Source organism: Trematomus bernacchii, unplaced genomic scaffold (genome assembly GCF_902827165.1).
Source record: "Trematomus bernacchii unplaced genomic scaffold, fTreBer1.1, whole genome shotgun sequence".
Taxonomy (NCBI): domain Eukaryota; kingdom Metazoa; phylum Chordata; class Actinopteri; order Perciformes; family Nototheniidae; genus Trematomus; species Trematomus bernacchii.
The window spans coordinates 27,881,404-27,904,854 of NW_022987720.1; the positions used below are offsets into that span (position 1 = coordinate 27,881,404).

Sequence of the window (23,451 nt, forward strand, 5' to 3'; positions counted from 1 at the left end):
AAAATCAGATAAATTAAAAGACTTCTTTATGCAATAAGAACAATGGTATGTGTGTTCTTATTTCCCTGTTACATCATAGCACCTTAAGAGGGTACTTACAGGGACAAGATACATGTCTTTGCAGTTTAATAAAGTATTGACATCCATGCATGTAAAGTATACATTGGAAATCAATACGGTGTGTTTAAGAATCAAGAGATTCAACATCAAAACATTACAACGTGAGAGTGGTTCAGGGATGATTCCTTAAACCCGGATATGAGTTAGCATTTGGTCCCTTTTAGGTTCCTTGTCTTAAAGTCAATGTTTTTTTTTTTAACGTGTTTATGATCGGTTACCAGCAATAAGGTCTAGTTAGTGTTTCCGTTTTGATAAGAGTAAGTCAGTAAATACTCCACTGGTGAATGTCTGAAGCGTATGTGTCTTTAAAACTGTGGTTGCTAACAAGTGACTAAACGAGACACGCTGAACATTAGCCGCTTTTAGCTTAGCGGTGGTGACGTAAAGTCATGTGACCCTGATGTCGTTCCTTTATAGCCTAGCTTTTTACCTATGGCAATTGCATTTACGCTTCAAATGTAACGACAGTGGTTAATATGTGGAGATGATCCTGCTGATCAAAACGTGTAAGCATCATAAACATGTATTTTTGTATGCAATATTCCAAATTCAATGGAAAATCCCGTTGCTAGGTTGTCACGGGAGCCCTTGCAATGTTAATTTCCTGGTCGGCCTACAAAAAAAACATCATCAATTCACCGATTCATAGGCTTGTATAAATATTTTCTTGCACACCCACTACAAACAGTTCATTCTATTGAAGCCACCAGTGAAACCAAAAATGAGTCAACGACCAAACCATGAAATGAATTCTCTTTAAGGGGACAAATAATAATCATGTGACCGTTTTAAGATTTTCTTTGTGCATTCATGTCATCTGACCACTTTAACACATTCAGTCTTGAGAGTGGTGTGCATGTGGTCATCCTTCAGCAAACACCCCCCCACCCCCTGGTGATCCACCAATAAACCCTGCAAGCCACTGTCTGATGATTGGCAGGTACCCCATGAGAGCTGAATGTATGAATGTGTGTGTGTGTGTGTGTGCTTGAAGTGGGGGGTTGGTGAGTGTGTGGTGATGTCAGTCATCTCAGACTCATGTTTATTGCATATATATTTGTCTCTGTATATGTTTGTTTCATGCAATCAGAAAACATGACACTGCCATTAGCCTTGGGTCACGATCAAGATTCAACGGTATTATTGTCATATGTACAGAAGCCATACTGTACAATACTGTAAAGTGAAATAAAACACTGTTTACTGTAGTAATAAATACATTGTGATGGGTAAACAGATGAAGGCTGTAGGTCATGCAGTGGTTTTATGTTCCTGCAGCTTTAATAACATATAGACTTCTTCTTCTGTGGTGCCTGAGACAAGATACGATGAATGATTTAGCACTTACAGGCGCACCGGTGTGTGAGAGGTCACGTAAAATATCTTTATGCCTGCCGTTCATTTGAGGAATATTGTATAAAATATGTTTAACATGGTCGTACATTCAGGCTTTATTAGCAGCCAAAGTGAGAGGTTTATTTGTATTTGAAGGGTGGGTGCTTATGCAGGGGGACATCTTTCTGTTTACTTATTTATGTATTTCTTTTCCAGAGAGGACAACCCCCCCCAAACTCTGAATTAATCAATGCTGTAGCCCCGTCCCCTGTGGGTTAATGCAGCCACACGCCTCAGAAAGTCTAAAATCATTTACCTGATCCTTCAGCTGATAGACAGAATTAACCCGACGATGATGTTTGGACAGGTTTGATGTGGACTGATAAGAGGGAAAAACAACACGGGGAAATGAAAGAAAACTAAAACATGAGTCAGGGATAACAAATGTTCTCGCTCTGTAATCTTTGGTCTGCAGAATAAAAACAGTGTTAGTCGTCGTATGAAAAACTGACTGTGGTTTGTATTGACTCAGCAGTGTTTCAGGCGATAAATCATGTGTTTCTTTTCCACCCACATAAAGGACAAGCTTGGAGCTTTAATTTGGAACAACATCAAAGAAACCCAGTTGGTGTATATAGGCTATAAAAAAACATAATCTACCAAACGTCCCATCTGCTCCGGCACTAACGCATCACTGGGATAATAAGCCTAACAGAGAAATAATCACAGTGATGATGGAAAATTGGACGTAAACCACCAATTGTTCTTCTGTAGCTGGAGAGTGCAGTAATGTTATTTTTATTGGATTATTTTGTCTGAACTGCTGATGGATGTATTAAATTCACCACCATGCCGGGCTATAATAATTTAGGAAGGTCACATTGTCATAAAAGATAATAGCCAGGGAGGATTACTAGTGCCTTTCAATTACTAATTACCAGTAAAACATGTAATCAGTAACCTAATCGATGTATCATAATATAAACGTTGTGTTAATTCTGCATGTGTTCATATATTGTGGTTTCCTTCTAGTAATCCACATTTTATGTACCAGTCTTCTGATTACCTCTTTTTTATGAAACTGTAGCTAAAGGACTATGATTACCTTCCTAATTACGCAGTTACTTGTATTCCATTACTTCCTAAATCTGGAAATACTTAAGAAAATATCTTTAAATTAAAGCAACCATAAATTGCAGAGAAAAAAGACCGAATTATGATTTTTTCCTCTGAATTCTTAGATTTAAAAAAAAACTTTTGGTCACATCCCAACATTTTTTTTCTCATGTGGCTCTAATCCTCTTCCGTAGAATCATGACTAAGCTGTTTAATAAAAATGTATTGAATACCATCACGATGCTCGTGCAGCAGCCACGTAGAAGTGGAGATAACCCCCCGCGAGCACCACAAGAAAAACAGACACGAGGAGATGAAGGCTGCCTCCTGCACGCGGGGTGAAACGACTACAGCAACAATAGGGCCCTAATAATCTCAAGGCTTTGTCTGAATTCCCAGTCGGACAGATTTTGGAGAACAAAGGCTGGCTTGGTCCCCTCGGAGCCCGGGCCGGGACATCAGCTCTGATCTCCGCCGGGTGACTCCCCCCCCCCTCCTCCCCTGGGTATCGTTAGACGCGACAGGTCGCTGCTGCAGACCCTGGTTCGAGTCCCGCTCGGAACAAACATTCCCTTTCCCCCTATAAATCTATCTATCCATTTTTTATTAACGCAAAATAGCCAAAAAATAAAGATACAATTATAATGTAATAGTACAAATAACCTAAAAAAAGGTTTCTGCTTCTTTTCGCTAGGTGGAACGTTTGTTTTTCCTACCGAAAACAAGGAAGTGTAACCACCGAAAGCGACCGGAACACCGAGAACCACACACCGGGATCTTCTCTCCGCTCATGCCGTCTAAAGCTGCTGTTTCTCGGCGTCTCTTCTGCTCTCTCTCCGCTCCCTCTCCGGTTCTGCTGCCTCTGTCGTATCGCTTCCTCTCCACCTACCAAATGGGGGTTCCTTGAAACCGGCTCACTGTGAGGAGGCGGGACTGTAGGAGAGGGGAGTTTGAAACCGTCTGAGATTCTTTTTTTAATCAACATTTTTTTTGCAAATGTAACGCCGAGTGGTTAACCTCAAAGGAAACTTCTGGATGATAAAAAAAAAGAACTATGACAGCACTGCGTAAGAGGAGGGCATGTTTTTAGAACCCCAAAGGTCGAGCTACCCCTTTCTGAATCTTAGCATAATGGCACTTTTCCTCCTCTTCTAATGCAAATGTGTGTGCGTCCCCGCTAAAACTCAACACAAGGAGACATGCAGCGCTGCTTCAACTACAGGCTGTTAAGGGCATTTGCATACCGAGAGCCTGGCTTTATTCCTGGGTGAGAATTACAAATAAAGCTGCCATTAAGGTGACGACAAATACATCTTGGTGCGTTCCTGGGTGACATGATAACAGACCTGTGATACATGCCAGAAGACTAGGTTATAACTCACAATATAACTCAAATAAATCAAATAAAGGCCATATTCTCAATGTGCACGTCTTAGCTGCACATACACGTCGTGGTGTTCAGTGCAAACATTTTTATAAAGATTACTGTTATTGTATGGACTTTTTTCTCAGTATTCCTCCTGGCTATGATGGACGTGCATGAACATGTCCAATGTTAGTGCTAATCTCTGTTATTGGGTTTTCCCTTTTCTTTCTTCCCGTAAGAATATAGGCTTTATATACATAATGACTGACCCATTATGGGTAGTCTTGGGTTGGCCTATGGGGAAAACAACGCCCAAATTGTGGCCTCCCAAATTAAATTGAATAATTAAATTAGCATTAATTGAAGGGGCCTTTAGAAATCGTGAGATTGTTATCTCAAGTTTTAGATGTTTGCATACAGGCCCCTCGCTTGCCTTTTGAAGGGTTTAATGGAAAAGTGATGTACTGGCTATTATCCACTAAGAATGGGTATACTGAGGCCACACAACGTTACAACCAATGTAATATTGTAACGGTAACAACACCCCCATACTTCCAAATCTTCGAGCGTCTATTATAATTAGCGTGGTGAGGGGGGGGGGTCGCCTTGAAACTGCCCCCCCTCCCGCTAAAAGAAAAGAAACCCACCGCTTGTTTTGATCACTCAGTCTTGAAGGGAGAGGGGACCTTGAAACAGCTCAACCTCCTTGCTCCATAATTGGTTTTATAGTGCTGGCGAGCGGCCAGGTTGTTGTTTTTTTAACACCGAGGACTTTGATTGACACTTCTCGCAGCCAAACAGAACGCAGCTGTGTGAAACGTTCTATGATTGGCTAGTAGCGAGCAGATGGGCGGGGCTTGTTAATACAATGCTTCAAATGCTTCAAAATGTTACTGAAGTAGAAGTGCGGAAAGATAAGATAAGATAAGCAGTACTTTATTGATCTGAAGGTGGGACATTTTTGTGGGAAGTGTTTGCTAAATGTACTTAAAGTATTTAAAGTAAAAGTACACATTATGAACAATGGCTGTTGTGAAAGTATTATATTATTATAGAACATTCAATTATTCATTGTTTTAATTGCTTAAAACAGACACTTAAAGACATTAAATAATATGGATAGATGATTTTAGATTTTCCTTAAATATATATTGGTAATACAACACAGCATTATGTCATATAAAAATGTCATGTGTTATTATATGTACACAGTAGCTGGTAACTATGAGTTTAAAATAATTGTAGTGGAGTAAAAAGTAGTATTTTTAACACAGAGGTCTTTGATTGACACTTCTCGCAGCCAATCAGAACGCAGCTGTGTGAAACGTTCTGTTCTGGTCCCTGATTGGCTGGTATCGAGGAGAGGGGCGGGGCTTGTAAAAACAATGCTGTGTTTCATTGCTGAGGAGTTTACGGCCGCGTCAGGGGCTCCCCCCCCCCTTCCACAGTTATCCCCCAGTTTACCTTCGGACGAGCCTGTAATGGACTACTCCACTTCTCCCAGCAACCTGGACGGATTTTAAGAAAGCATTTTTTTTTAGCTCCACATTCAAGTAAACGCTCGTTTTTTTTCTTCCCTGTTTGGTTTCCTCTTTCCTCCTTGAATAACCGAGTTTTTGGTGTTTTTAAAGCACATTTTGAGCTGTAAATGTAAGTGAAAAGGGCGCGGAGGGGTGCTAACGTCATTTTTGATTTTTTAGGAGCTGTTATTGGTGTTAAAATGCTACTTTTGTAAACATTTCCGCCGAAAAAGTTGTCTGTATGTGCGTTAAAGGAACCGTGAAAAAGTTTGAAACGTGGCTGAATTGCAGCCGTGTTCCTCCGCCGCCGAGCCGCATGGGTCAACCGCGGAGGAAGGGTTACCATTTAATTTAACCTCCCCAGTGTATTTCAGAGGGGCTTTTAGAGGCAATATTTGTTTCTGGTGGTGCTATTATTCGCTCAAAGAGAAATAAAGGTTTATTGTTATTTCTAAACCAGCCTATTCTTCAGATCCCGCCCGCCTGCATATCACGAGTCTCCGCTGTTTGCTTGAAGCCTTTGAAGGTTAACTTGTTGTTTTAAACTTAAATTCTCTAATTTTACACCGTTTTAATGTCTATTCAAAGGTTTTATGTACAGAAAAAGGCACACAATTGTCTCATTGTCTTAGGAAAAAGTCCCAGTAGCTTGTTGTTGTTCTTCTTAAAGTAACTTTTATTCTAGTGTTTTGTTTTTTTAAATAGAAGATTTTGTCTTATAACCTGGTTTTCTAAACATTTTTTTATCAATATTTAACAGATTCAATACGCCTTGCTTGGGTCGATTTTGATTTTTAACACAAAATAAACTGTCGATTTATCATAAAAAACATATTTATATCTTAATAACAGTTTTTAATCTTACACATTTAAGATCCAAAAGGTAGTTTTTTTTTTAAATCGAAGTATTTTGGTTTTTATTTCTTTCCATGGGCAGCACCCATGTCCAAAAAAAGCGAAGCAGCCCGGACTAAATCGTCCTCTCTGGGCAACAAAACACCGCTCGCCCGCTGATTAATGATGCAGGCTTTTTGCAACCTTATTTATTTTTAACCCGTTTGAAATTTATATTTGATGCGCCCTTTCAGTATTTATGGTGTATTGGTTTACAGGGCGACTCGACCCATAGCCTACATTGCTTCGGAAACAGCTGGGTAATCGGGAAAAGGCAGAATAGGTTGTTAAAATTTGACCGTGTGCGTTTCGGCTTGTTTTCATGGCCGGAGAGAGCAGCTGGTCTCCGGCGTCTCCTGGCTGTGTTTCCCCGGGAAGAGGAGCTCCGGATCGGCTCGGTGTAGCGCAGAGGGGGTGGGGTGCTGCTGCCACTCCAACATTAGATCATAATATTGTAGATTTAATTTAAATATGCATTAAGATCTGCAGTTAAGATGCACCAGGAGCAACTCATACGCTTATTCTGTCGATCAGCTTTCTCTACGTTTAGTTTTTGAAGTGGTTTTCCAAACTGCGTCATTGCACATATGGACCGCTTATACGCTGCAAGCAGGAGAAAACCTAAAACAGTTTATTTAACATTATAGATAAAGGAAATGTGTTCTTGTATTTGTTTTTTTAGGTCAGCAGGATGGCTGAAAAGCAGCCCGAATCGCCTGGAAAACTAAAGACATTATAGGCTTTTTTTGGGGAATAGGGGGCATATCCGAACGGACTATTTTTTTCACAACTTTCCCCACTGTGGATAATGGATGGCAGAGATTTTGGACCCCCCCGATCCGTCCACGGTCCGCCTCCGTTGTTGGCGGGTCTCTCCATGGAGGCTCACCGCCTCGGAGCAGCAGCTGCAGCCGGGAGGATCCCTCCCTCTCCCGGCCATCCACCGCCTCTCCACTCGGGGAAATTCATGCCATCGGCCATTAACCTACATCCACACCACAGTGAGTATATGATGTTTGACTGCTTGTAAATGCCCTGCCTCGAAAAACACATCCATCAGATGATATAACTTGAAATAACGCTGCGCAAAAATGTCCAGCTTGTGCGGTCATCTACTGGAAATGTAACCAGATGTAGATTTCACAAGGAGGTCTGGCTGTTTATAAAGCTGTGGCAAGTTTCTGATGTCAAAGTATTGGATCTGGATCCTAAGCGTTTTTGCATTACATTACCTGACAACCTAACCGATGAGTGTTTTAAAAAAGAAACCCTGCTGCTTGTAAATGTGTCTCGAAAGCACATCCATTAAAATGATCTAAGTTGAAATAACGCAGCGCAAAAAAAATTCCCTGCACAGCTTGTTTTTAGATCCAGAATACTTTATTGACCATTAAATTAACATGTACTGGAAATGTGTCTTTGGCAAAGTACAACATACTATTCTTACACACAAAAGAGGGGAAGTGCATCTTAATAAGTGGCTGTCATAATAGAAGTGCAGAGTGGTTTGTTCTTCCACTGGCTTGGGTCCATTAAAATATCAGTTGTATTAAACATAAATAATTGACTACACATTAAAATTAGGGGATGGGTTTTGGTGGCAGAATGTCCTAAGAAGGATCCTTGAGGCTTGAAAATGGGGCTTAAAGGAGGGCTTGTGTGGCCATTGCTCCTCTGGAAATGTAACCAGATGTAGATTTCATAAGGAGGTGTGGCTGTTTATAAAGCTGTGGCAAGTTTCTGATGCTAAAGTATTGGATTTGGATCCTCAGCCTTTTTGCATTAGGAGAATATTTACCTGGCAACCCACCGCTGAGTTTGTTTAAAAAAAGATGTGTGGGTGTTGTTGCAGCAGTATGCGGGTCAGGGTGCAATGGCCTTGGATTGCATGTGGACCATTACACCGTCATTGCTGTGGGAGCAGATGCAGAGTGTGTGTGTGTGTGTTGGGGAGAGTGGGGGTGGTAAAGTTGCGACCCCCTCTTACCCTGTTAGTGGGAACATTTCCTGGAGTGTTTGTGAGAGGTAAAAATGGCTGTGGTCCACCCTCCTGTTTTTGGAGTAAAAGCCACTCTCATGGAACATTTGGCTGCTTCTTTTTACCTGCGTTTGTGTTAAGTACACCAGGGGAATCTGAGTGAGAGAGAGAGAGAGATCAAGTGTGTGCTTAAATGAGTGTGTTGGCTGCAGAAACTCGATTGGTTTTGATGTGTTTGGCCATTAAGATAAGATTTGACTTTGTTGATCCCACCTTGGGAAACGTTTTCGACAGAGCAGTATGTTAAAACAAGGCATTGCATATAAGGAGTAGACAATAAACATAGAGACTTTAGACTGTCAAATATACACTATGAAGGGCTAATTACAGCTTTCAACATTTTAAATCAGGATATTATTTACCTTAACTGTGCAAGGAATACCATATTAAATGTAAAAGGAACATTGTGAACACACTATATAGAGATGGTTTTAACGACCATGTGTAGCATGATTCAGCTCCTTAAAGCAAACCCTCCATGTGTTTGTTTACATTATGTAGGTTGTGTGTGTGTGCTCTTCAGTCAATGGATCATCTGTAAATGTTATTGCCTGCTGAGCTTCCCTTTTTTCCCTTCACTGCCACGCACAGCGATGTCTGCTCATGCTATCAGTAATGGAAGCCTTGAAATAACACTGCCAAAAAAATAATATGCGGATGCAAATCTTGCATGTTTGCATATGGTTTTGTGGTCAGTCAAAGGAAAAGTCAGAGCACTGTAATCTAGGTTCAAACCGTGTGTGTGTGTGTGTGTGTGTGTGAGGTGGAAACTAGTTCTGCTGGAAAGTCTGACCAAATGCTCTCATCGAGTTTCTTACATTCAGTGGTGTAAAGTTACTAAGTAGATTTACTCCTGTACTGTAGGTAAGTAACATTTAGAGGGGCTTTATTTGAGTATTTCAATTCTTTGTACTTCTACTCCACTACAGTTCAGAGGTAAACCGTTTACTTTACTTTATTTATGTAATACCTTTAGTTACTTTGCAGATTTGGATTAAAGATATTACATATAATCTGCATTTTAAATAAGACTTAAATTACACCTGGATTAAATTCACAAGCTACCCTGCAGTATACTTACTTGTAACGGAGTATTCTTACACTCTGGTACTTCCACCTCTGCTTAATGATCCAGCTCCATACAGATACTATAACGGATCCTCTGTTTTCTTGTCAGAGGTAAACCCAGAGATATTCCAGTTTAGTTGTGTTCCCCCCCCCCACGTCCTCCTTATCCTGCTGTAGCGTGGGTTCAATGCAGCACTTGTCACTTTTGGAGTGTCCTATAGTAAAGAGAAGCTGTGCTCCCGGGGCCGGGCTCTGATGAAGCGTTAATTTGACACACCGACAGAGCCCACACACTCACCTCGCACATGAAAAAAGGCTGTCGGAGATTAAATCAACTCGCAGCGGGGAGCGGTGGCATGATTGATGGATGCGTAACGGCAAAGATGTGCCAGTTTTCAGCAGCTAGGTGAACTGATTTTGGTGGAAATGTTTGTGGATTTTCTGTAAGCAAACGGCATTCCTGCAGAACGTCTTTGTAGCAGTGTGTGTTTCTCAGTGCTTCACTCCCCCTCCTGTGGCTCTGAAACGAGCTGAAAATGACTTGCGGTGTTCGGTTTTGCTCATGTGTAACAACTTGATGTGAAGCCAAAGGGGGGGGGTTTATTGAAGTGGAATTGACCCAAACCACCTTTCCAGCCCAGATTGGTCGCTATAACACTCCTTTTTTCAAACGGGATGCGTTTGATTCTGCCCACACACTGACCTTCTCACTCTCGGACTGTAATCTCCCACAGCCTCCACCCACCGAAGTGCTCCCACCGTACGATGCAGGTCATTTAGCTTTATGGCTCTCCTCAAAATCCAATCCCCACACATTACATTAACCAATTGAGATCTCAGTCCCATGCTTATAATAACCTCGTACTGCCCTGTAACATGATAATTACCCGCTAATTGCAAATGTTCGCAATGTTCCCGTTTTATTTGCAATAAACAGCGGGTCCCAGGGATCCAGCGTGCACACAGAGAAGCTGCAACTCTTTTTGTTTGACATCATAGGTGTCATTTATACTGGGGATATGTCCTCACTACTTATGGAAATAGCCAATTTCTTCCTCTCCATTTTTTCCCTTCCACACAAAAGGTTCTGAAAATAGCATGCACAAAGATTTTGACACTCGGTTTAATTGCCAAAGAGAACATGTACATTCTCAAGAACTTTTCACACCTGGTGGGTGTATTTCTCGGGAGCCAAGTGGTGCAACTTGGACATATGACATATTTTAATACCAGAACACTTTGAATAGAGAATAGTAAAGCCATTGTTATTCCTACTTTGCAGCAGCGTAGCATAGTTACTGCGCTAGGTGTCAAAAGAAAGCTGAAAAGAATTCCTCCTTAGCCTACTGAGTCTAAAATGTCACAAAAACCTGTATAACACACTACAGGAAAGGGATGCTGCTAACAAATAGCTAGCTTTGTTACTAGTATATTGCTAACGCCCCTGGTTTACATGTGTTTCAGGGAATTCAAGTCATTGTTGTTTTTGGCTGACCTCCTGATTGCAGGGTTGGCTGCTTCTAGCTGTGCCAACACACCCCCTTATTTCCCAGGAGTCTCCATTATTTTTTCTGTTACTTCTAATGGGATTTCCACCTGACTTAACAGAGTGTCTTCTCTATTTCCACATCTTAAAGTGTGTGTGTGTGTGTGTGTGTGTGTGTGTGTGTGTGTGTGTGTGTGTGTGTGTGTGTGTGTGTGTGTGTGTGTGTGTGTGTGGTGTGTGTGTGTGTGTGTGTGTGTGTGTGTGTGTGTGTGTGTGTGTGTGTGTGTGTGTGTGTGTGTGTGTGTGTGTGTGTGTGTGTGTGTGTGTGTGTGTGTGTGTGTGTGTGTGTGTGTGTGTGTGTGTGTGTGTGTGTGTGTGTGTGTGGCAGAGTTTGTTGACATTTGTGCAGCTTGTTCACTCTATAAATACATCATTTTCCATGAGCAGCACCTATCCCTGTTCATTCACACAGGTTATTTTTTATCTAAACAAGATGAGGTCTGAGTCACTGTTTTATAGACGTAGAAATGCTGTAAATGGTCCTCTGTCCGGAGGAGTTTTGCCCAGCCTCCCTCCACCAGCAGATTGAGGCCATCTGTCCTCCCTCTGGCACCCGAGAGCAGCAGAGGTGGGACCCGCTGAAATGTGACGGGGCCCGAGAGACTCTACTAGTACTGTTACATAGACCTTTAACAATTGGTGATCTATAGAAGACTAATCACTTCACTAATGTAATCATCTTTAGAGCGATATCTCACGCAAACATGGCAGTTTCAGCCTCTTGTCCAGTTTTTCTTTGTTTATAGAAATTCTTATGTTCTTGAGAAATTCAGATTTTTTTATAACACTGAATCATTAATCTAGATAGAAGATAAAATGCAGGTTAATCAATAATGAAAACAATGATTGCAGCCAGTGTGTTAAAGGTTGCCTATTATTTGACTGTGAAGGGCGTGTGCTATGGATCAAGATTATGCACACAGTGTAACATGTGACGAGAATGTCTGATTTCTCTCCATTTAAGCAACAACAAGAGCCACGTCTGCTCTGATTGGTTAGCTGGCTGGCTCTGTTGTGATTGGTCAACCACTTAGAGATGTCCCGCCCCTTAGCCTATCACGTACAATGTGTGGGAGTGCTAGCCAATAGAAGCATGTGTAGAAAAGAGTGTGGGGGAGAGAAACTACCTCTGTAGGGAACTTTGGGATTGTAGCCTTTGCCGACCATTTACATGCACAAAAACAGAAGGGAAAAATATAATAGGGCCTTTTTTTAAGACTTAAAAGTGCAAAAAGAAATATAAATAAAATGGGTCGAGTAGTAACAGTAAATGCAGACGGTTTAGACTATTGAATTGTAATGGATTATACTTTTTACCCCGCCAAATATCCAGTGATTTTGGCCAGTATTGGATCAGCTGACCCCTTGATTTAACAAAAACACAACAGCTTTGGGAAACATAACCCTCCTTGTGCACAAGAAGCTTTTTTCCCCAGGTGTTGTGAATGGTAGAAACTGTAGAAGCATGAATAAACTGGGTGTAGTTTGACTCTCTGTTGTGTTAAATCAACCGGCCATTGTTGTAGAGATAATTACCTCAACTGTACATACCACGCCACACAGGAATAGATGCAGGTTAAATGGGGCAAGAGAGGTTGATGAGGGCGGCGTCCCTCATCAGGGAAGACTTAAGGGATAACACGTCTGAACCAGCAACTTTTCAGCTCTTTTGTCTGTCTCTCTCTCACACATTTTTTTAGTGTTCATTTGGGAGCAGCAGAAGATAGGAGTGAGACGCGGAGGCAAATGTAGGTGTTGTGCCGAGAAGGGAAGTCAATAAATGAGGATGAAGACAGCTCAAGACAAATGGAGAAGGAGAACTAAGTGGGCACAATCCCTAAGGTGGATAGAAAGCAGTTTTTTTTTCCCAGGGATAAGAGCTGAGTGTGTGTGTAGATGAGAGGATTGAGTTCTTGTGTATGAGAATGGGAGCATGTGATTGTGCTTAGTGCAGTTAGAGCCGGGGTTTCCCCCTGAGACGCTCTGCAGAGGGAAGAGATTTATCCTGACCACAACAACACACGTACACGGCTAGATAAATGTGGTAGCCCTTCAAATTTCAGTCTCATACACACACACACACACACACACACACACACACACACACATATATTTCTGCACAAGTGTATAAGCATAATTCATGAAGCTCCCGGGGCAGGGCAGCGTTGTCTTGGCCTTAAACAATTTGTCTTCCACGCCACTTTGCTAGTGTGTCTGCGTGTGTTAAAATGAATGTGGTGAGTGTGTGTTTATACGTATTCAACACACAGACCCCTTAGTGTGTGTGTTAGTGTGTGTGTGTGTGTGTGTGTGTGTGAGAGAAGATGTGGCTCGGACACGTCCCCTCTCAGATTAATTGAATCCTTCAGGAGAGAAAACAGGCCCCTTAAGAGAAAGCACAAGGCACCGCTGCCCCGCTACAATAAACCTGTCGGAGGTCGACAAACGACACACACACATGCATATGACGCACACAGCTGTCAAATGCAGGAGTGATAGGCCAGTGTGTGTGTGTGTGTGAGAAAACGAGCGTGTCGTGGCATGTCGAAATACCCGAAGCATTAGCTAAGTCGTTCACTCTGCCAGAAACCCTCCCTTTAAGTCAAACAACAGCCTCCCCCACACACACACCCGAACACACACACACACACACACACACACACACACACACACACACACACACACACACACACACACACTGCATTATGTGTCAGTCTCTACCTGTCCCATTACATAAGCTTTATAATATTCCTCCCGGGCATAACACATAGTTAGGATTTAAAATGTGCAGCGACATGTTGGAGACACTCGGAACAGGTTTTGAAATGTGAGGGTGACTGTTTTATGTGATGTGTGCGTTAGTCAGTTGATCAACCTGACCGTTTTCACACCTGCCTTTTTTATTTTGAAAGAACTCCAAGGATATTCCAATACAGCGGTAGCTTCTACATTTGAGTAAATGCAGCTCTGAGGTTACTGATGTTTTCAATGTGCGATGACATCCCAGGAAGAGTCTTGATAAACGGATTTCTGCCCAAAGAATATTTTTTTTTAATATGTTGATTCTGAATGGGTTGAATTCTTTAAATCTCGTATTTACGTACTCTGCGCAACAATCTAATAGTAACACTTTACATTTTTTTAGATAACATGAAGAATTACACTTTTATCACAAGTCAAAGTCGGGGTTTTTGGGAAAAAATAAGGAAGAAAGGTCTGTTTATTGTATGAATTGTTTTAGATACTCAACTTGTTATGAAACCGTAGACCACAAAGAGTTGACTGTGCTCCTTTGGGTCTCTGGGAACACGTTGGGATAAATGTTGACATGGATTAACTCATTACTTCCCAAAAATATATTTAGTATAATAAGGAAAAATCTTAAGTTTTAAAATCTGGTAAATGGCAGTTATAAACCACCGTTAAAAAAAAATGAACCTTGTTTTTTCCCTACTTGCATAACTTTGATATTCAACTTGTTATGAGTTCAAGATATTGAACAATTGATTGCGCTCCATGTAAAAATGCTTAAATGTTCTCATACTAGCCAATATTTAATCTTCAGGCACATGTTGGGGTTTTTAGTTTTTTCATAAATATATGGGAAATGTCATCGTTCTAAAAAACATAAACTCACTTTTCAGCTAAAAGCTTTGAATGATTTTGAACATTTTCTTAAGATCTGTGGTTCGTCCAGCCCAGAGAACTGATCCAACAAAGGAGACGTTAGTTGAGGGCACAAATTGGTTTATCCCACTCTTATCCCTGAGAAATGTCCTGTTAACATGCATCACATATTTGAAAATAAATTCCTGTCAGTCAGCAGCACAGTTGTTTTGTCTCTTAATGCCTATTAGGTTTATGACGACCAACCTTGAGCTCCAAGTGCACATGGAGCCACCATTTGCTCCTGAATGTATGGGCATGTGTGTGTCTCACTGCAACTGTGCATGCCATTCTGTCAGTGACAATGCATGCTTGTGTGTGTGTGTGTGTGTGTGTGTATGTGTATGTTCTGCGCCTGTTGCGAGCGTGTTTCCATTTGCTGGTATAGAGGAGTGTGTCAAAATAACACCTGCCGTCTTCACAGGAGATTTCTGAGCAACAGCACGGCACAGCGAGACTCAAACACACGAGAGGTGTGTTTCTATTCAAATGTTGGCATTCGTTAAACACGAGAAAGGTGCAAAAAGAGAAAGGATGTTAACTTTGTATTATCTATTGTTGAGTTGAATAAATTGAGCTTTTTGTAGCAGACTGTTTTGTTTGAGTGAGATATCTCCATTTAGCTGCTTTAGTTTTAGGTTCCTGTTTTTCACTTGCTTGGCTATTTAAGTGGAAATGAGGTCTGTGCTCGGAAATGACTACATTTTTTTAGTTAATGGTTCCGCTTAATTAAAAAAATACACACACAACAGATAATAAATGATAAACAGTGAAGGAGGGGTAACAACAGGGTGTCCGCGGGGTCTTAAAAGGTATTACAAGTTGATAAATCAATTTAGCGAAAATTAAGGCTGTTAAAAAGTATTAAACGGCATTTTCCAAGGTATTACATTCTGTAGCTTGTTTTCAATAAGTATATCAATTGTCCAAAGAGGTAGTATTCTAAAGTTTGCCTGAATGTAATCATTGCGTAGGTGTGTAGTGTGATTCTGTGTAGTTTATTTATGGCATCCCGTTGGATGTGACGTCATCTGAACAGGACATCGCACGCTCACTGCTTGATAGCGCGCAAAGGTCCGTTTACGCCGGTTGTTAAACAACATCGTTATGGGGAAATGCAAGTTTGCGTCCAAATGGTTGGAAGATAAGGAGGAAGGACAATCAATACTGTATATAGTCAATGTGAGGTAAAGTGTGTCGCCAAGGTAACCGGTTAAAACTCCAAGTGGCGATGAGGTCTTAAAATGTATGGAAAGGGTCTTAAAAAAGGTCTTAAAAGGTCTTACATTTGACTTCAGGATTCCTGCATATATACCCATTGGGATAATTTCAAATATCCACCTAAATAATGTAAAAAAATCACATTGTCATATAAAACACAAGATCAATGTACAAACAATTTGTTAAATTCAATCAAAGTGGCAACAGTTAGCATTTTAGCACAGGCTGGTTCTCTTGTGTCAAACTCAATGGTTAGTTAAATGTGTTCTTGGTTAGAAGCCTGAAATAAGGTCTGGGGTTTAACACAAGCATAAGATACTACATTACATTTGTACTTCTTGAGATTGCATTTACGTATTAAATATCATAATGTGGTGTTAATATGTGGAGATTATCCTGCTGAACAAAACCTGTAAGTATCATAAACTTGTGTTTGCCACAGATCTTATTTTCTTCAATAGTCCAAACGCCAATGGCAAAATCCCATAGCTTTTTGTCGAGTAATCGCTGCAATGCTAACTTTCAGGTTGGCCTACAAAAATACATCACGTTAGGTGACATTGCCTGCTGTAAAAAAGGCTTATAATGAAGTCCAGGAGGCAGGAGGATGCTCCCAAGGCTGGTAATTACTGACCATTATAGACTCCATGCTCTATACTTTAGACACCATATAACACACTGTGACACGACTTGTTTCCATTCGACTTTTGCATTTGCATCTTCCCAACATGTCTAACTTGTTCCTGAACTTTAAACCAGTTGCCCCTGTTCGTAACAAGCAACACATGAAACCTGTGTTCCAGCAAATTGAGACGTAACCTTGGCATAGTCCAGATTCAAAACTCAAAATGTACGTTAACTTCTGTAACTAAATAATAATGATAATAACAAGAAGATAAGCAATTTAAGTCCTATATTTTGAATGATGTGGAAAGCCCATTTAGAAAAGGGTCAGAGGATTGAAACATGTTAACTGAAAACGTTTTGGATCATTTGGTTGCGGCATAAATTAGCAAATTGAATATTTGTATACCAAGAAGCTACTAAAGGTCTCTGCACCACTTGTGTGATTACATCAATGGCATGCAGCTATATGTGGCATGGACGGCAAGACGGGTCGGTTTCTAACTTGACTTGTTGCAATATTGTTTTCCTTACCAAATGTAGACATGTCGTAACCAGAACTTGAGACATTTCTAAGTGAAGTTGAGAAACTGAGCTCCCAAACAACAACGTTCCCTCTAAATAACTTGTTAGGCAGGACAAACAGAGTTGTTTATGAAATCAGCAACACAGTCTTTCAAACCACATGAACCCACAAACCCCTCAGTCATAAAGGTGTGTGTGTGTGTGTGTGTGTGTGTGTGTGTGTGGTGTGTGTGTGTGTGTGTGTGTGTGTGTGTGTGTGTGGTGTGTGTGTGTGTGTGTGGTGTGTGGTGTGTGTGTGTGGTGTGTGTGTGTGTGTGTGTGTGGTGTGTGTGTGTGTGTGTGTGGTGTGTGTGTGTGTGTGTGTGTGTGTGTGTGTGTGTGTGTGTGTGGTGTGTGTGTGTGTGTGGTGTGTGTGTGTGTGTGTGTGTGTGTGTGTGTGTGTGTGTGTGTGTGTGTGTGGTGTGTGTGTGTGTGTGTGTGTGTGTGTGTGTGTGTGTGTGTGTGTGTGTGTGTGTGTGTGTGTGTGTGTGTGTGGGTGTGTGTGTGTGTGTGGTGAAATAAAACCCAGAGATCGATAGATTCCCCCTCCAGCTGCTCTGAGCACCACTGATGGATAACAGATGGGTTCACAGCGTGTGTGTGTACGTGATTCTGCTGTGTGTTTGTGACCGACTTATACCCATGATTTCTCTCTTGTATTTTTAAGGCTTTTGTACATGATCCAGTATTGTTGTTTTTGGATGTTTCAGTGCATCTTGGATTGATTTCTTGTGATTTTCCCCGAGTGTGTGTGTGTGTGTGTGAGATTCTTCCTTCCGTATCTCCGCTTTGATCTGGAGATATGTTTCTTACGGGAATCTGAAAATGGAGACGTGTTTGGGAGTCATAGATCGTGTTTCGTGGCAACTTGTTTATCCCAATATGGCAAACTAACTGTCTTGTGAAGTGTGTGTGTGTGTGTGTTGGGTGAGAAAGCGAGGTGAGGAAGGAAGGAAAGGGCTGAGAGAAAAGAGGGAGGGACGTAATGAAAGAGTAACTCCAAAACATTTAAAGAAACATTTCCCTCTCAGCGACCATTTGGATGTTGTTTCTGGAACGATGAGAGCAAATGTTTTCCTTTGTGCTCCCCGCCCTCCTCTTCCTCCCTCACACATCCCATGAAGGGGAATTTGGGATTGTATTTTTTCCCCGAGCACTGGCATGAAACGAAACTGTGGACTGTGTGTAGCTGTGTGTGTGTGTGTTTACTCTTTGCACACATGGGTAAAGGGCCTGTAGGCGGCTGTGAATCTGAGATTGATCCATAGTCTAGTGGGGCATCAACCAAAGTGTGTGTGGTGTGTGTGTGGTGCCTAAAGGATTTTAAAACTGCCGACATGCTACCAAGGCTTTAGCATTCTTGACTGTAGGGCTGCACAGTTTATCAAAAATGTTATATCGAAATTGCAACAAGGCCAATGGAATATTCAAATTGCAGGAAGCTGAATATTTGTTACAATTTTTGTAATGAAGTATTTTGGGGCTGCTGAGATATACTGGCTTACAAATCTTATCCTCCATACTTGACATGTTAAAGAGGCCATATCATGCTTTTCTTGGAATTTCCCTTTCCTGTAGTTATATAGGTTTTTAGTGCATGCTAAGTGCTGCAAAGGCTAAAATCCCAAAGTTCCCTCCAGAGGAAGTTTCCCAAATCTTGCAGCCCTACTTGAGACGTGTGAATGTGTTCTTAGTGTTCATCGATGGGGGATATGTTGCTTTTTCTGCCTCACACACACCTGGTAACAATTAGAAATTTGATTTTAAGTGATTATAATTAGTTGGAACAACACTGTTGGCACGTATCCTGTCACACACACATGGAGGGGATGATGGAAAGGTGGTGGGGAAAATGGGTTCAATAACTCCCATTACCCAATTATAAAGAAAAGTCGTGATGGCCGGGTTTGGTCACTCATGCTTTTTCTCACTTTTTACAGGTCATAATGAAACCAAGAGCCACGTTATGTATGACTTATGACGAGCAGAAAAGAATAATGTGTTTTTAACCCAGCACATTTAAATATATACTGGTTGTCGCTTTTTATGAGAAACCATCACTAAAATGAATTTTGATGAGATTAACATTTTATCTTTGAGACGGTATTTATTTTAATGTTAAGAAACAATATTCAGTATTCATTAGAAGTCAAGTTAAATAATCATATAAAATAGGTTAAAATGTGTTTATTACAAATGCTACAGTTTTGAATTAGTATTAATTATTATGAATGTATTATAATGCGAGATAGAGCCTTGGCTGAGGTCCATGCTTTTCCACTTTTATAATTCTATAACATCACCAACAGCATCACTGTTTGCTCTGTATCACATCTCTATGAACTCACCAAACCTCTCCTGCTCCACCTGTGTTTGCTGTAACATTAAACCTCACTGACTTTTGTCACCAGTAGCAACAGGTTTCCACAAAAGACGTCTAATCCTAAACCAAATAATGAGATGCATGGTTCTCCTTTTACAGCGATGATGCCAAAAACAGATGAGACCGGACAAAGTAGTGAAATCACTTCAGTGTGTGAATAAGTCTCCGCTCTGATGAATAATAGATCGTATTATTAGACAAAACACACCGTAAGTTTTCTGTTTTTGCTGCCTCAGCGTTCCACAAGACAGATGAGGGTGTGTGTGAGTGTGTGTTTTCCTGCAGAGTTAATGTACTGAGACTAACTGAAGGTGTGTGTGTGTGTGTGTGTGTGTGTGTGTGTGTGTGTGTGTGTGTGTGTGTGTGTGTGTGTGTGTGTGTGTGTGTGTGTGTGTGTGTGTGTGTGTGTGTGTGTGTGTGTGTGTGTGTGTGTGTGTGTGTGTGTGTGTGTGTGTGTGTGTGTGTGTGTGTGTGTGTGTGTGTGTGTGTGTGTGTGTGTGTGTGTGTGTGTGTGTGTGTGTGTGTGTGTGTGTGTGTGTGTGTGTGTGTGTGTGTGTGTGTGTGTGTGTGTGTGTGTGTGTGTGTGTGTGTGTGTGTGTGTGTGTGTGTGTGTGTGTGTGTGTGTGTGTGTGTGTGTGTCCAGTAATTGGTGTGGTTTCGTGGGCGTGTGTGTATTGGCGTGATTGTGTGGTTTCTTATGTATGTGATCTTGTGTGTGTGTTTGAAGCTCCTGCAGTGTCTCTGACTCAAAGGGCATTCGCTACAAACCCACACAACTGTTTGCACATGTCAGTGATCATACACTGATGCAGCACGCAAACAGGGAGAGTCTTGAATAAATCTTGTAAGCTAGGAGTGTGAAAACATCTACCTTCACTGCATTTCTCCTGCGTGTGTGTGTGGATGCCTCTGTGTGTGATTAATTTGAAAGCTGCATTTGCTATTGATTTGATAGTGTGTGTGTGTGTGTGCACAGGCGCTGACGGGCCGTGGTTTTAATGTACTGATTTAGATGCAGTGGAAACTCTGCGAGCACAGCATGTCCCACAGATTCCCACAGGACTTATACTCACACACGCACACACACACACACACACACTCAGTCCCTTCCCCCTTACCCATATACAGACGGCACCCTTTCCCCTACACACATGGTTAGTTTTATCAGGGTAATGGCTATGCAGTGCGTTCAGTAATGGGTGAAGGGTGTGTGTGGGGGGGGGGATAAACATGAAACCTTTTCCATCTCTCCGGACGGACGTTGTGATTGGAGGACGGTTCAAAGGTTCAAAGTTTATTAATGGTCACACGTGCAGGCGGGTGGAGCGGTCTAATAAAAAAAACAATCGATAGCGGCATCATGCTGAGATATGAGATGTTTCACGAGGATTTGTCCTGTCGATGTTAATGGGGAAGTGTGTGTGACGTCACTGTGTATGTGTACACACACCATCGGAATGAAAGGGTGCGTGTGCTTGTGTTGAAGCCAGCACTTTAGTGTTATCTTAGTCAAAGAAAACTAAGTGTTTTAGTCTAAATCAATGAAAACTGTTTTAGTCTTTAGATTTTATTGAACATTTTAGTCTAGCCAAAATATCCACCTTGGTTTTTCTACAAGCCATGTTGTCGATGTTGTAAACTTTATTAAGTAAAACAACTTAACTGCTGCTTTTAATTAAAAAAAAAACCCACTATAATTCTTTGTATCCTTTCTTTTCACAACTAAAGTCAACAGAGAATTTTTGTTCTTATCGACATTTAAGTATTTTCCGTTGACATTATTGCATGTTGATATAGTCACTTTGTGTGTTTAATGATGTCGGTTTCGTCCCGCCATCATTTCCTCTTAGTCATGGGAAAAAATCTTGTTAACGAACCTATTCAGTCATCGTTTTCTTGACTCATTGACATCAATAAAGTCTACTGCACAGGCCGCAGCAGTCTGAGTAAATATTAGATTTGGACGTTGGTTTCCTGCCGGGCAAACATGGTCTCATTCACGACAGAGATGAAATATCTGTGGATCACAAACGAGAAACAGTTTGAAGATACGTGCTGCTGAATAACTGTTAAAAAATGTTGTATTTTTGCTTGAGGTTGACTAGGTAGATCTGAAACCATTACCTAATCTTAACAATCAGCTGGCAGAAAACAGCTGTCATGATAATGGTTTAAAAGTCATTTTTCACATTCTCTGGTTTGTGTTTCTGTATTGGAGGATTTGGTAATTGGTTGTTTCCGGTGATTGTCACATGGTGTGGTTAATGGTATTTAGGGCACCTGGTGTATGTGGAGGTTTGGTAGCATGACAATAGAGTGCCACAGTGACGCGTCCTAAAACCCGGAAGTAAGTTAGCATTTGACCACTTCTGGTTCCTTCGACAAAAAAGCCATGCAATTTCTCCATAGGATTTAGGAAAATAGCTGGAAATAAGGTCTGTGGTTGAGACAAAGTCAAGAGACGGATCACGTTTTGTTCTACGACATTAAATACATCAGCAGTGATTTCTGAAGAGTTGACGTGTCTGAAAAACGATGGTTGCTAACATGTGGCTGAATAGGACTACAGAAGTTGTCGAGGCCGTTGTACGTCATTACACCGAACACGTAAAACACTCCCGCTAAGTTTGTTTCCCCGTGTTCTGCTTGAAAGCAAGTACCTGCCTCCTGAAAACTGTTCAAACAAACGCTTCAACTTGTACCATTTAGAATCTGTATGTTTGAATATGGATCTTAAGTTGGCGTGACGTTGAAGCAGCGACCTTGCTGTAGTTCGTTTATAGCATAACGTTTGCTTCTGGCGACTAGATTTATGATTAGAAAATTATAAAAGTAGGGTAGACTTGTGGATATTATCCGGCTGAACAAAACGTGATCCGTCTCTTAAATGTGTGTCAACCACAGACCTTATTTCCAGCTATTTTCCAAAATCCTTTGGAGAAATTGCATTGCGTTTTTGTCGAAGGAACCGGAAGGAGTTTACTTCCTGGTTTTAGGACGCGTCACTGTGGCACTCTGTGGGGGTTAGCTTAGCTCTGATATTTTTGTTGACCGTATGATTCTGTTATTGTTTTGATTTACAATATTAAATATCCTTAAAACGTCAAGTTCAGTACAGACTTGATTATTTATACGCGTCACACCGATGAGCGAAGTTTAGCCTCAGAGCGGACGTATTGAATGGGAATAAAGCCGCCACATTGTTATTCATCAGTGCTGTTTGAGACTGACTGACGGTCTTCTCTCTCTTTTCTCAGGCGATGCCTACTCTGCAGGCTCCAGTCCCTTCCTGTCTGGTTACCACGGCCCCTCCCACCTGACCTCTGACCCCGGGTACAGATCGGCCAATCCCAGCAGTCTGCAGATGGCTCAGCTCTGGGCATCACACGCTCATGAAGGTAAATCACAAGAGACACACCGATTGTTCATTTATCAGCTGATCAATGTTTCAAATAACAATTTTGACAAGTTTTTCAGTTTATTTTTTTAATAATTTGTTTCCCTTATCAGTCAAGGATACAGCTTTAGCTTTGAATGAACATAACTTCCTAAATATAACTTTTACAAAAGCCTGCTTTACAATTACAGACACAATGAGAAGATTTGAAGTAACAACGGTCAGGTTGTGTTAGACTGTCTCCATCTTTTATTACACTAAATATTTTGTATGATAATAAGACTCAGCATTTCCTTTAATACAATTGAATAATTACATTATATAAATGCAGAACAAGCTCTTCAGTGTTTCCCCTAGGATGGAGTCATAGCAGCGGTGCTAAGGCCCAGCAAAATGTGAGCGTGGAGCGTGTGGAATTTTGTAGTGTGTGCACGTGCGAAGTGCGCCCCGCCAACAAGTGTCGATAAAATAAATTATATAAATTCTCAAAAATGACTTACTGTAATAATGTTAACAGATATTGCAATTATTTTTTGTATCCCTACCGAGCAACTATAATACGGCTCGACTACAAACAAATATTTGTAGTCCAG

The 23,451-nt window shown here is 41.2% G+C and overlaps 1 protein-coding gene across 1 annotated transcript in view; it reads left to right on the forward strand.

Annotated features, from left to right (window-relative positions):
* The first annotated feature begins 5,357 nt into the window (after nucleotides 1-5,357).
* tnrc18 (trinucleotide repeat containing 18) overlaps nucleotides 5,358-23,451 on the forward strand; it is a 68,826-nt gene continuing 50,732 nt past the window's right edge. The window contains 3 exon segments of the mRNA XM_034144215.1: nucleotides 5,358-5,490; nucleotides 7,034-7,352; nucleotides 22,719-22,859. Of these exon segments, the coding sequence (XP_034000106.1) occupies nucleotides 7,160-7,352; nucleotides 22,719-22,859 (334 nt within the window). The 5' untranslated portion in view covers nucleotides 5,358-5,490; nucleotides 7,034-7,159.